The 14,490-nt window shown below is 41.7% G+C and overlaps 1 protein-coding gene across 1 annotated transcript in view; it reads right to left on the reverse strand.

Moving 5' to 3' along the window:
• Positions 1-14,490, reverse strand: part of EIF2AK3 (eukaryotic translation initiation factor 2 alpha kinase 3) — a 71,233-nt gene that overhangs the window by 44,557 nt on the left and 12,186 nt on the right. The window contains exon 2 of the mRNA XM_057741556.1: positions 12,883-13,012. Within this exon, the coding sequence (XP_057597539.1) occupies positions 12,883-13,012 (130 nt within the window). The remainder of the gene's footprint in view (positions 1-12,882; positions 13,013-14,490) is intronic.

Below are 14,490 nucleotides of genomic sequence, written 5' to 3' on the forward strand. Positions count from 1 at the left end.
AAAGTTTCCAGACCCCTGAGTTACGTCATCCTTGTTACTATTAATCAATGGATTCAGGGGAGTCAGCCTGATCCCTCCACTTTAGTGTCCCACCAACTTTTCACCATTTCAGTATCAACTGATGATCAACTACTTCAATAAAAATAATAAAATAATGACTTCTAATTCTATTATTCCTTCTGCATTTATTAGCCAGAAAATTTCTATAAAGAAGAACTTTTCCTCGTTCAGCTTTGGAAGCTGGATTCGCATACACTAGCATTTTCTCAAGTAGTGAATCGAACATTAAACAAACACTTTCAAATCCAAAAAGTTGTATCCAGTGTGTACCCCAACCAAGACAAGGGAAAAGGATCACACTGGCCCTAACAGTTATAAAAGCCAAGTCCCAAGTATAAGGTAAGAAGCAGCAAGAGTTAAAAGGGAGGAAGGGGCTGGGACCTCCTTGGTGGTCCAGTGGTTAAGAATCCGTCTTCCAATGCAGGGGACGCAGGTTTGATCCCTAGTTGGGGAACTAAGATCCCACATGCCTTGGGCAACTGGGCCTGTGCGCCACAACTACTGAGCCCACGTTCCACAACTAGAGAGAAGCCCATGTGCCCCAATGAAGATCCCACACGCCACAACTAAGACTCAACACAGCCAAAAAAATTGATATTTTTTAAAAATAGACTATAAAATATAGACTTAAAAAGGGGAGGAAGGGAGAAGAAACAGGTGAAAAGGCGTGTGGTAAGATGCAGACTCATGGGAAGTAGAGATGAGGAAGAATGAAAGCAGACCATCTGGGAACAGAGATGGGAAAACCCCAACTACCTGAGAATATTCACAAAAGGGACACACATCTCTGTCTCACCTCCAAGCATCTCTGGGATACTACAACAACTGATGCTTCCAATGATGACCTCAAGGAATTAGCTAAAAGATAAAAGTCACTAAGGTTGGGACGATGTAAAATACATGAAAAACATTTCATTGAAAGTATTAAGTTGTTGACTTTTTTCGGTATCTGGTAATCCCCTCTGCCCAGGACAATGACTTTCCTTGCCATGCTAGCTGTTTTAGAAACCAAGGTCGGGGTTCGGGGGCAACAGCAGGCATCTAACATATGAAATGGAGACACGTCCATAGGGAGGTGACTGTATCTCATCCAGCCCCAGCCCCGGGTCCCTGACTCCACCAGCCACTCACTACATGACCTTGGACAAAAACTCACACTCTACTGTTTTACAAAATTCCTCAGAGTATCACACTGGACCCTCAGAATCACTCTCCACAGCAATTTTAAAAGGAATGTCTTTTAGTCCCTCAACTACTAATAAATGCTTCTACCACTCTGGGGATCCACAGGCCTCCTGCTTTTCCCACTGCTTCCCCTGTGCCCCCCAATTCTCCCACAGTCAAAACAGAAAGGGTTTTTAACATTTCTTTTGCTATAAGACTTTCAATGAGACTTTGATGAATCAAAGGGTTCTCTTGGTAAGGCATCTGAACTGCAAGTATTTGTATTTACAAAATATTTATAAAGCATTCACACCAACTAGCCATTTGGGAAATCTGGAAGAAAGCCAGAAAGTCCCTGAAGTCCTACTAAAGCCAATCTATCGTTGAACCCCTTTTTCCTCTCTGACTCCTCACTCTCTAGCTCAGTGCTAAAATGTTAAGGATCCGGAAAGCCTGGTTGGCTGGCATCTCACCGTACTCTCCTTCCAGGTGACGGTTCCTCTCAGTTCCCATGACACCAACACTTCTGACTTTTGTCTTCAGCGCAGACTTTTCCTCTGTGAGCACCAGACCCATATATGCACACGCCTCTTAACATCTCTGCCTGGGGAGTTCTCAAGGTCACTCAGAACTCACCGCATCTAAACAAATTCATGTTCTCCCCCTCTACACCTGTTCTTTTTTCTCTCTCTTTTTTTTTTTAAGGGGCCAGGGAGTGGCCTCGGAGGACACTTTTATTTTTACTTATCTATTTATTTTTTTGGTCACACCAGTGGCTTGTGGGATGTTAGTTTCCTGACCAGGGATTGAACCTGGGCCCTTAGCAGTGAAAGCACAGAGTCCTAACCACTGGACCACCAGGGAATTTCCCCCTCGTTCTTAATTTACTACTAATTCCTTCTTTGGCCTTTTAATTTCATAAAGACTTCCCTCCCTAAACTTCTCTTCAATCCATCACTTCACTCCACTCCCTCTGTCAACACCCCAGTCTAAACTATCCTTCCCATCTGTGCTAGACCAGTCTCTTAACTAGTCTCCCCACTTCTGCTCTTCTTCCTCTTCCAGCCCATTCTCTATGGTCAGTATAGACTATATATGTAGTCAGTAGTCAGTAGAGTACTGGAGAGAGAGGCTTTAGTAGGATTTTAGGGATTTACCCACTTTCTTCCAGATTTCCCCAACTGCCAGTTGGTGTGAATACTTTATATTTTCTAAATATACATAACTTCCAAAGCCTTGCTGTGACAACCCTTTGATTGATCAGTCTCATTGAAAGTCTCAGCAAAAGAGAATGTCGGGGGCTTCCTAGGTGGCGCAGTGGTTGAGAATCCGCCTGCCAATGCAGGGGACACAGGTTCAATCCCTGGTCCAGGAAGATCCCACATGCCGTGGAGCAACTAAGCCCATGTGCCACAACTATTAAGCCTGTGCTTTAGAGCCCATGAGCCACAACTATTGAGCCCATGTGCTGCAACTACTGAAGCCCATGCACCTAGAGCCCGTGCTCCGCAGCAAGAGAAACCACGGCAATGAGGAGCCCACGCATCACAATGAAGAGTAGCCCCCCACTCACCACAGCTAAGAAAAAGAAAGCCCGCGCACAGCAAAAAAGACCCAACACAGCCAATAAAATAAATAAATAAATTTAAAAAAAAAAGAGAGAGAATGTCAAAAAACCCTTTCCTGGGACTTCCCTGATGGTCCAGTGGTTAAGAATCCGCCTTCCAATGCAGGGGGATACGGGTTCGATCCCTGGTCGGGGAACTAAGATCCCACATGCCACAGGGCCACTACTGAGCTAGCATGCCACAACCAGAGAGAAGCCTGGGCACCGCAAGGAAAGATCTTGTGTGCCACAACTAACACCTGAGGCAGCCATAAATTAATTAATTAATTAATTAAAAAAACAAAACAAAAACCCATTCCCTTTTGACTACGGAGCAATCAGTCTCTCCCACTTAAAATCCTTCGATGGTTTACCATGGCTCAGGATGAAATCCAAAAGGCTTCGCATATGGTACCAGACCCTGTATAGCCTGGCCCTGGCCTCCCTCTATGGGTTCATCTCTACCTCGATCTCCCAACCCTCATCCCCGTTGCCATCCCCACCTCTTCCAGTGACCTGGGCACACCAGGATCATCCCCACAGCAAGGCCTTGACGCCAGCTCTTTCCTCTCCCAGAGCAGTCCTTCCCAGCCTCTCTACCCATCGCCTGCAGCTCTTTCTCCTCATAAGATCTCCGTCGTAAACATCAATTCTTCTGAGAAGCCTTTTCTGACCTCTCAGTTTGGGAGGTCAAGCACCCTTGCTAAGTCTCTCTTAGTTCTACCCATCCTTGTGGCAGTTACCACAACTCAATTATGATATTGACCCAATAATCATTTCATATCTGACTCCCCAGCTGACTCCACATAGTACCATGTAAGTTCCATGATGGCAAGGATCTCATCTGTCCTGGGCACTGCTGTACCCCAGCAAACAGCCCTTCAGGACTCCCTGCCAAGGTAAAGACCAGTTCAGTTTTGGATGTGTGAAGTTCAAGTACCTTTGACTTTCGCACTACGGTTGCTTAAGAAGCAGTTAGGGGACTTCCCTGGTGGCGCAGGGGTTAAGAATCCTCCTGCCAATGCAGGGGACACAGGTTTGAGCCCTGGTCCAGGAAGATCCCACATGCTGTGAAGCAACTAAGCCCATGCACCACAACTACTGAGCCTGTGTACCACAACTACTGAAGCCCGCACACCTAGAGCCTGTGCATCACAACAAGGGAAGCCACCGAACTGAGAAGCCTGCACACTGCAATGAAGAGTAGCCCCCACTTGCCACAGCTAGAGACACATAGCAACAAAGACCCAACACAGTCAAAAAAATAAAAATAAAAAGCAGCAGTTAGGTGCTTACAATGTGCTGAGCACCATGCTAAGTCTGCTCACTATATGAGGTCTTTGAGTGATTGTTCCTGATAAAGAATTACCACTATTAGAACATAAAATGAAAAGTAAGTACTGAGGTATTTCAAAGGCATGAAACACTGGACGGGGGCAAGAAATAAGCATAAAGATCTAGGGTTGAGTCTCCACTTTACTACATTGGACAAACCTCTGAACCATTTTGACCCCCAATTTTCTCATCTGAAAAATGAGGGTTAGAGTTTTCATAAGGCTATGTGAAGGAATAAGTAAGAATGATTTTTTTTTTTTTTATAAATTTATTTATTGGCTGCATTGGGTCTTCGTTGCTACACACGGGCTTTCTCCAGTTGCAGCAAGTGAGGACTATGCTTTGTTGTGGTGCATGGGCTTCTCATTGTGGTGGCTTCTCTTGTTGCACAACATGGGCTCTAGGCGCACAGGCTTCAGTAGTTGTGGCACGTGGGCTCAGTAGTTGTGGCTCCCGGGCTCTAGAGCGCAGGCTCAATACTTGTAGCACACGGGCTTAGCTGCTCCACAGCATGTGGGATCTTCCTGGACCAGAGATCGAACTCGTATCCCCTGAATTGGCAGTCAGATTCTTATCCACTGTGCCACCTAGGAAGTCCCAAGAATGATGTTTTGATATCACTTTGCAAGCTATAAAGTGCTAGTCAAGCAACAGTTGTTAAGTAGATGTAAAGATCCAGAGCTGTTATTTTAACCTTTAAGGTAACTCCTGTGTGTGAGCGCGTATCTAGGTATACTTGTTAAAGAAAAAAGTTAAAAACAAAAATATAAACTCCTAATCTATTATAAATTCATTACGAGCCTTCCTTTATTCTCCATAAGGAAACTTCAGAAATGACTATGATTTATTAATATCAAATTTCAAATATTTCAAAAAAGCTTTTAGAATTCAAATAGTCTCTTCAAAAGTAAATTCAAGGAGAGAACAGAAAGTTTAATCATGCCATGTCAATCACCGCTGACTCCTGAACGTGGGTTTGAACTGTATATATCCACTTATATGAGGATTTTTGTCACTGAATACATACTACAGTACTCCATGATCCATGGCTGAGTTTGCGAACATGGAATTGTGGATGTAGATGGCCCACTGAAAAGTTATGTGGGCTTTTCCACCGCATGAAGGGTTGGTGTTCCAAGCCCCACACTGTCCAAAAGCCAACTGTATTTCTTTCCCAGTCTGAATTCACAACGCCTATTTAAAAATGAAGCCTCAAAACTATAAAAAGATGTATTCAATGTAAAAATTAAATATATCAAACTGTGGCCAGTCTTTGACTTACCATAAATCTCCATCAGCCCTAAAATTCTCCTGTGAATACAGAAGTCCTGAAGGTTTTATAAAGTACTTTATTGACCAAAAAGATAAACAATATTAAAGAGAACTTAAGCATATTTTCATATATTTTAATTCTTCAAAAATGTTACACTATATATGGAACACAAAATGATAACTCTTAATAAGGTAAAATGAGCAACTGATCAGACTACTAGTTGACAAAATTGACTGCGACTTTAAAAGAAGAAAAAAAAGAAAAGATGTTCCAGCACTGTTTTGAGGAAACACTTTTTTAAACATTTCCCTAAATTTCAAGGAAAACACTGAAATTACCATGATGGGGAGAGTGAAGGAAGTTTATTTGCTGGAAGTAAAGTGTTCCTGGGAATCATACATCAAAGACTAAGGAGAGGACATCATGGTTACCAACTAGTTAGGTGGTCTAACACGAGGGATTATGAGATCTTTCAGTAGATCTGGATGTTAATCAAAGAAGACATCCCATGTGACAGGCTTAAAAGAAAATGCGGATTAAAAACGAAGAAAGAAAATGCAAAAGAAAAAAGAAATCCTTAAGTGATTTGGCATTTATGATCATCAAAGATTGTGAATTATTGACCAAGAGCAGTGAGATACCAAGTAGATAATTCTTATTTCACTCTTTCTTTCCTTAACCTATAGTCAACCTACAAAACACAATACCTCAAGGAAAACTACCAGATTAACTTTTTAAGTAAGCTTTTTGCATTCACGGTGAAAGATACAGATTTTAGGACCTATCTTAGCCTTCACTTAGATTACTATACATTCATAAAGTAGATAAACAATGTGCACGAGAAGTCAATTCCCTACAAAACAGAGTCAAATCAATTTCTCACTTGGCAACTGTGTGCTGGAATGAATCAATTTACCTCACAGCACAGCTTTTCAGCCATGCTAAGGGATTAATAAAACAAAATTAAACCAAAGCACTGTTTCATTTCCATAATTAAAAGAAAAGCAATTAACCTAAGCAATTATTTAAATACTGGCTTGCTCCATGATTGACAGTGACTTTTCCAAATAAACCACCCTCTTAGAAGGCTCCTACTGTGCTAGTTTATGTACAAACGAACAACTGCCAAATGACCAGGCACATCTTTCAGTATAAATTAGAGAATCTTTAAGACAGATTACAGGTCCTCTTTTAATAAAGCTATACTCAAAACGGTCTACTAATGGACCCTTTGTGAACAAATCAAGAAACCATTAAAAACGCACTCTTTTCAAAGGATACCCCCCTCCCCCCAAACCTATCAAGGCCCTTCTTAACTAACGCAGTCTGACTGCAGTGAGCAGGCTGGAAAGCTCCAGCATCTTAGTTGTCTGTTTCTGCACCTGTCTGAAACAGAAAGGCAGTATGTCCCTTGGGGAGAAACATGCCTAAAATAAAATAAAACAAAACTCCAAACTCTAACTATAGACTTATAATAGAGTTATTTGTTCCTTTTGGGGGGGGGGGGGGGGAGAACATTTTAACAGAAAACTGAAACAAAAAACAAATATGGTATCTCTAAATAAAGAAAAGGTAAAGGTATTATCTAAGGACAGACTACTTATATATACACAATTATAGTATGTATTCTAAATACAGATAAGAAAGGTCTTTTTCCTTATAAATGTGTTGCAAAACACAGAGAAGTAGACAGTTCAAGGATATTAGGTCTACTTAGATTTGGTGAAGTGTGATCCAAATGCCACCCAGAGATTCCAAAGAAAAGCCACGCTAACATGTCACAAAACAAAATTTTAAGTCAGTCAATGAGGAATCACAGCCAAATCTCCTTAGTGCTTTTTCAAGGTTGAAGCTGCAATATAAATTACCAGAGGAAAACAAATCAGATTTCACCTCAGGTGGTCCTTCTGAAAATTAAAAACAACATTCTTAGTTACTATCAAAAGTATTAGATTTAGAACATCTCTTAAAGCTAACAGAGTAAACCTTAGGTTCATCATTTATTCTAACACACACACACACACACACACACACACACACACAGTTTTAGCTTGGTTTACACCAGTATTCTTTTGAGGAAGTTTATAAATACCTAGTCAAGAGGAAAGAGTAGCAAATCAGATCTGTGTCCCAAGGCACCTCAACTTTCCTGCAGCATACAATTCACTCTAAAAATAACGTGAAACCCTTGTTTTTAATGGAACTGTCAATCTCTCTTATCGTCTGGGAAACTATTTTTTCCTTCACATTATAAAACCATGACTACAGCAACATAATAAACTATTTCATATGCCTTTTGGAACAGAAAAGGTTAAGGCCATCATCAGAGCAGGCTGAGAGGCAACGAGATATGTACCTAATGGTAATAGAGTTGTGCTATTTTTAAAAGAAGCCTTAAATGTAGTGAAAAGGGAAGTTAAAAAAATTCCTCTAGATAATTTATACGGGTGTTTCATGTATTTGATGGTACCTGAGTCCCAAAGTTAGGACAATCTTTAGAAATTTAGTCCAGGACTTCCCTTGCGGTCCAGGGGTTAAAACTCCACATGCACTTTCACTGCAGAGGGCATGGGGTCCATCCCTGGTTGGGAAACTAAGATCCCACATGCTGCACAGTACAGCCAAAAATTAAAAGAAAAAAAAAAGAAAAAGAAAAAGAAAAAAAGAAATGTAGTCCAGTCCATAACTTTACAGAGAAGGAAATTAAAGCTTTACTGAAATAATTTAGCCAGGTCACACAGCCAGTTAATAGCAGCATCACGACTAGAACTGAAGGCCCTGAATCCTAGTGCCTCCTCCACAACACAGCCTACAAAGTTCCTGTGATGTTTTTACTTTATTATTCTAGCAAAAGTATTTGTGATCCATAACCAATTCCTCTATCATTAATAACTTAAAAATTATTATACAGTCTATCAAATCTTTTATCCTTCAGCTTCTCCACATTAGATTAATAAGTCACTTTACTAATCACTGCACAGAGAATACAACTTCTCTGGCCTTCTGGGTTTCATTGGTTCCATCTTTGTACCACTCTTGATGAAAGTGGGGAGAAACTGACCTTCTAACAGAGGAGTCTCCAAACAGAGACTTCCTGTCACCTGGGTGGCTCCTGCTACATCTCCCCACCAGTTCCTGCCTGCTGGACCTAGCTCTCCTCCCTACACTACCTGTCCTAGCAAACACTGAGCTTCAAACAGAGAAAATTAATTATTTCTCCCAAAATATTAGGAACCATCATAAAACAGCCTATCAGATGCATTTAGAGGGATATCTTTACTCTCTGCATCCAATCTGGGGCATTTCAAATAGCAGTTTTTGTTCCTCTTTTGGTGGTATTTTTGTCCAGCTTCTGAACATAACTTCTAGATGCTGAGGGACACACACCTTGCTGAATAACAGGTGGCCCAAGCTTGCAACACAGTTCTCTGTCCTTGTTGATGTTTATAACCTTACAAATATTCTTATAATATTTCTATTATATACCAGACAAGCTATTCTCAATGTGTGGTCTGTGGACTCTACCTGAGCTGCAGAGGGTCAAGCGGTTTTCAAAAGAAGGTGCTATTCGCCTTTCCCTGCGGTGATATTTGCATTGATGGTGTAAAAGCAACAGTGACTAAAGCTGCTGGTGCCTTTGCATGAATCGAGCACCAGTATCTTCCCTGTCCTAGTCCTAGTATTTTCACTGTCACACACTTGCAGAAAAAAAGAAGAAAAAGGGACTTCCCTGGAGCACAGTGGTTAAGAATCTGCCTCCCAATGCAGGGGACACGGGTTTGAGCCCTGGTCCAGGAAGATCCCATATGCTGCGGAGCAACTAAGCCCGTGCGCCGCAACTACTGAGCCTGTGCTCTACAGCCTGCAAGCCACAACTACTGAGCCCATGTGCCACAACTACTGAAGCCCACACGCCTAAAGTCTGTGCTCCACAACAAAAGAAGCCACTGCAATAAGAAGCCCATACACTGCGACGAGGAGGAGCCCCCGCTTGCCACAACTAGAGAAAGCCCGCGTGTAGCACTGACCCAATGCAGCCATCAATACATACATACATACATACATACATACATAAACCTTTTAAAAAAAGAAGAAAAAAATTTCACTCAAGAATGTTCTGATGAAACAATAAAAATTAATTTCATTAAATTGTGACCTGAGTACGTATCTTTTTACTATTCTGCCCAACTAAAACAAGAGGTATCAGGAGGTATGCATTAGGAATTCTGCCACAAACTGAAGCATGTTGTGAGGAAAAGCACTTGTATGACTGAGTTTTGAGCTGAACTAGCAGCATTGCTCACAAAGCTCCATTTCCACTTGAAAAATTAAGAAAAGCTATGGTTATGGGACCTGGGAATCTGGCAGACATTTTCTCAAAAGTAAACAAAGTGAACCTCTCACTTTGATGAAAACAATTGACTGTGTTAGTGATAAAATCCAAGTTTTCAAGCAAAAATTAGAATTTTGGAAAAGCTATATCTATACATGTGAGTGACAGCTTCCCAGTGCTAAAAAACTTTTCTTTCTTTTTTTTAAAAATATTTATTTATTTATTTATTGGCTGCATTGGGTCTTTGTTGCTGTGCACAGGCTTTCTCTAGTTGTGGTACGAAGGCTTCTCATTGTAGTGGCTTCCCTTGTTGAGGAGCACAGGCTTCAGTAGTTGTGGCACATGGGCTCAGTAGTTGTGGCTCTCGGGCTTAACTGCTCCACAGTATGTGGGATCTTCCCAGACCAGGGATCGAACTCGTGTCCCCTGCATTAGCAGGTGGATTCTTAACCACTGAACCACCAGGGAAGTCCCCTAAAAGACTTTTCTGATGAGATCAGTGGTGACAGTAAAAAATTTGAGTTTACAAGATATTCTATAAGGAAATATGTCAACATCTGGAAGATCTGTGTAGCTCAGTGAATCAATATTTTCCAAACGATGTTAGAAAATCATGCAGGAGTAAAAGGCAAGACAAACCAATGGACGTTACTTGTACAGAGTACAACAGTTCATTGATATGGTTTCAGATTCCACAGTGCGACTAAACTTTCAGAAACTTGCACTTGTTCTTGGGTAGAACCAAAAAAGAATCATCACAATCATCTGAAAAGGCTACTAAAATACTCCCTTTTTCCAACTACATATGGATTTTCTTCTTCATATAGTTCAACCAAAACAACAATGCAACATACCAAATGCAGAAGCATGTAGTAGGAAAATCAAGTTGTCTTCTATTAAACTAGAAATTAAAGAGATTTGCAAAAATATAAAACAATGCCACTTTCCTCATTAAATTATTTTTTGGGGAAATACAGTTATTCTTCATAAAAATATGTTATTTATGCTACATGCAATGCAATCGGGGTCACTTTTTTAAATAATTTAATAATAAGAGTTTTTAAAATTTCTGTTTTAATTTTTAATATGGCTTCAGTCTAGATAAATATAACCCATGGGGAAAAAAGCTCTTTGGACCCCTTCATAATTTTTAAGAATGTAAAGGGTCCTGAGACCATAAAGTCTGAGACATGCTGTACTGGATAGACAGCCTGAGTTGTAAAGGAGAGGGACATACAAGATGTGGAAAGAGCTCCAAAGCAGATGGAATGGAGTACAGTCCGGCAAGCCTGGTTCAATCCCAGACTATGATCTAGTTGGCCTGCTACTTCAAGCAAATAATTTCAAAGCATTGCACCCAAAGGATCAAGGGTTGGGGTGTGTGGGAAGGACACTTAAAACAAGAGAGCCCTAATAAACCACAGAAAATGGTAAGGACTGGGGACGGTGAGAAAACTGAACTGTAATTTAAAAATCAGCTAACGTAATTGCTATTGAAAGAAAATCTTCAAGCTCAACTAGCTGCTTATAATTTAAACACACTCAGCAGCAGCTGGGTTATCACAACTGTTTGTCATATCATGCAACTTATCTTTTTGTGAGTGTGCACATTTTAGTTTATAAAAACACACATGCTTTGCACCGCTACAACACACTGTAATATTACCTCAGATGTAAACCACTTACAATCTTCTCGTTTGGTTCATCACCTTTTATGTCTAGTTTGAAAATAAAGCAAAACCTGCATACCCAAGCGTAATCCCAGGAGGACACACACAAATGAATATTCTGCTTGAGTAGTAATTCATTTGACTATTACACCCAATTCAAAATTTTTAATGTAATCTACACTCAAAGCGGTTTATATTAATAATTCACAATGCAACAGAAGTTCACGATTCTCAACAGATGTTTCCAGCGTACCGTCCAATAAACAGTAGGCACTCTGAAAGAAGCGTCAAGGCTTAGCACACAGCGAGTGTGGAGATTGGGCAGTGCCATTTCCCTAAGTACAATATCAGAAAAGAATTCAGGCTGGATTTTCTAGAGGACAGCTGGGTCATTGGCAGCAGTTTTCCCATCAGAAAATTCCATCACTGCTAATCAGGTCATTTTCAAGTCCCTCATGTTAGGTTTTGTCTTTGTTTTTCCAAACTTGATACCAGCTTAGAAGCTTTTTGAAAGGGAAAAGACTGATGATGGCAGGGGTAAAAAGAGGACCTTAGGGATGTCCTACAGCGACAAGGTAGAAGGCTGAGGGTATTCTGCAAAATGGGGGACTGCTTCCTGTCAGCAGCCACAACTCAAAAGAGGGACTTATTTAAATGTTTTAAACAAGATGGTACAGCTCCAGGAAAGCAGAGAGATTTAATCTGAGTCTAGACTAAAGGTGAGAAAAATAAACTTCCCTCATTTAACTCCCCCCAACCTGCCCCTCATCAAGGTAGGCAGTGTCCTTGCTTCACTGATGGGGACACTAAAGCTCTGCGGGGCTAAGTCACCTGCCACGTTTTGGAGTCATGTGCCAAGTAGTTCTGGAAGCAAGGTCTCTTTCTTTTGCAAATAATCCATTTTGTCTAAAACTACACTCCAAGGAAATTTCAGATGAGGGATGTTTACAATTAGGATGTACAGTGGAGGGAAAATGTAGGGAATAATCTATGGGATTTTGCAGCATGTATTTCTAACCACTAAAACACAGTTCTTTAGATTTGTTTTATTTCTAGGGACCTTGTGATGATGGTGGTGGTGTGGTGGTAATAATAATAGGAAGAAGAAGAGAGGACCATCACGTTACAGCTCAGATAACGAGCTATGTTGATATAGCAGATAATATCCACAATGACTCATTTATATGATTCACTCATTTCATGCCCCAAACAATCCTACGAAGTAGGTGACATTACCCACCCCACTTTACAGGAGAGAAACTGAGGGATAGAAAAGTTAAGTAAATGCCCCAAGGGGACACAGCTTGTCAGAGACAGACACGCCCCACTCCTAGGCAATCGGACCCGAGCCCCAGCTCTACCAGCAAATACCTACTATTAACAGCAGCGATTGCTCCTCTTAACTAAGCTTTCCAGTCAACGTGTGATAGAAAATTCTCACCTCTGGTTTGCTAAGGCTGGATGACACCAAGGAACCGGAGCCCACGTCCAAATCCCACTGCTTTTTACCACGATTCTCAGGATCTAGGGCAGCAATTCGGCCATCTAAAGTGCTGATAATCACTAACGACCTGTAAATTTAAAAATGAATAGAACAGAGTTAAAAAGATACCGAAGACATTCACTCGAAAGAAAACCAGCCTCTCCCCAGGCCTCTATCTGTCCGGCCTGGGGGGCCACCTCTTCATGACACTGTAGCTTTCCACCACTATCTGTCTTGAGCCCTCCAAGAAAACTGCACTAGGCTCTTTTTATCTGTTTGTGCTGCTTATGAAAAGCCCCAGACCAAGGTCACCCCTCATTCCTACACTCTAACCCGCACGTGGAATTCGACATGCCCCGCTCTGTTCTCTTACATTCCCCCAACTCCAAAAGCCTTTGCCCTGAAACAGCCTCCCCTGAGTGTTCACTTACCTCCTTGCTCTAATAGAAACCTGGCTCTCCTTGAGGACACTGCTTCAGAAGCTATGAGAATTTTATTCTCCATGACCCTTACCAGGCCCAGTGATGGTGTACAGGTACTCCTTGCACCTCGCTACCATTTCCAAACTGTGTTCTTTCTCTCCTCTCTGAAACTCCTCTGGATCAGATCATTCCATCCATTACTAATCCTAATAATTGTCTACTGACCCTTGGGTCACTAGCCCCATTCCTTGAGGATTCTGGCTCCAGGTTCACTGTCACTATTAACATATTCTGTGGGTTTTCATCATCCGTCTACCTCACCTCAGTCCCTAAGCCTTCGTCATTACCAAGCACAACTTCCCTTCCCACAGAAATTTCAAGCACCCCACCCCCAGCCACCAGCCCCTCTTATCCAGCTCACCTCCTCTACTTCCCTGACTCCAACAAACCTCTGACCCCACCAGAACCCTATCGGCCACTGATCCTACCCCTGATTCCCTGAACTTTACCACCATTATGCCTTCACTTCTTTCTTATCCAGTTTAAATTCCATAGTCCTTCATTTTTTTTTTCTTTTTTCTTTTTTTTTTTAACTTTTTGGCTACACTGTGCGCTAGCAAGGCTCTTAGTTCCCCCCCCCCCCCCCCCCCCAGGGATCGAACTCATGCCCCCTGCAATAGAAATGCGGAGTCTTAACCACTGGACCGCTGGAGAAGTCCCCATGGTCCTTCATTTTAAGCACTTCCTTGCTCACGCCCTCCACTCCCTCCCCGCTCCCTTACATACCACAGTGAACTAGCAGAACTCCAACCCCGGTTAAATTCAACTTTCTGCCTTTGCTCAATCGTGAATCTGTGCGGTTGAAGAAAAATATGACCCTGCTGACGGGTCTCAGTTTACTCATGACTATCAACATCAATGATGCTCCACAATCGTAACACACTTCCCTAGTCCACCCTCCCTCCCACTGTCCTAAGTTAACTATTTCATTTTGCCTTTGTCCTCAAACTTCCCACACCAGCCCTTCCAAGCTCGTGCATTTCAGGGACTGTGCTTCCTAGGTAGATGTTTACTAAGGAAAATAGAAATAATCAAAAGAGATCCCATCATCCCATCTCTCCATGTATCAGCACCTGGACCCATG

This window comes from Hippopotamus amphibius, chromosome 7 (assembly GCF_030028045.1).
Source record: "Hippopotamus amphibius kiboko isolate mHipAmp2 chromosome 7, mHipAmp2.hap2, whole genome shotgun sequence".
NCBI lineage: Eukaryota > Metazoa > Chordata > Mammalia > Artiodactyla > Hippopotamidae > Hippopotamus > Hippopotamus amphibius.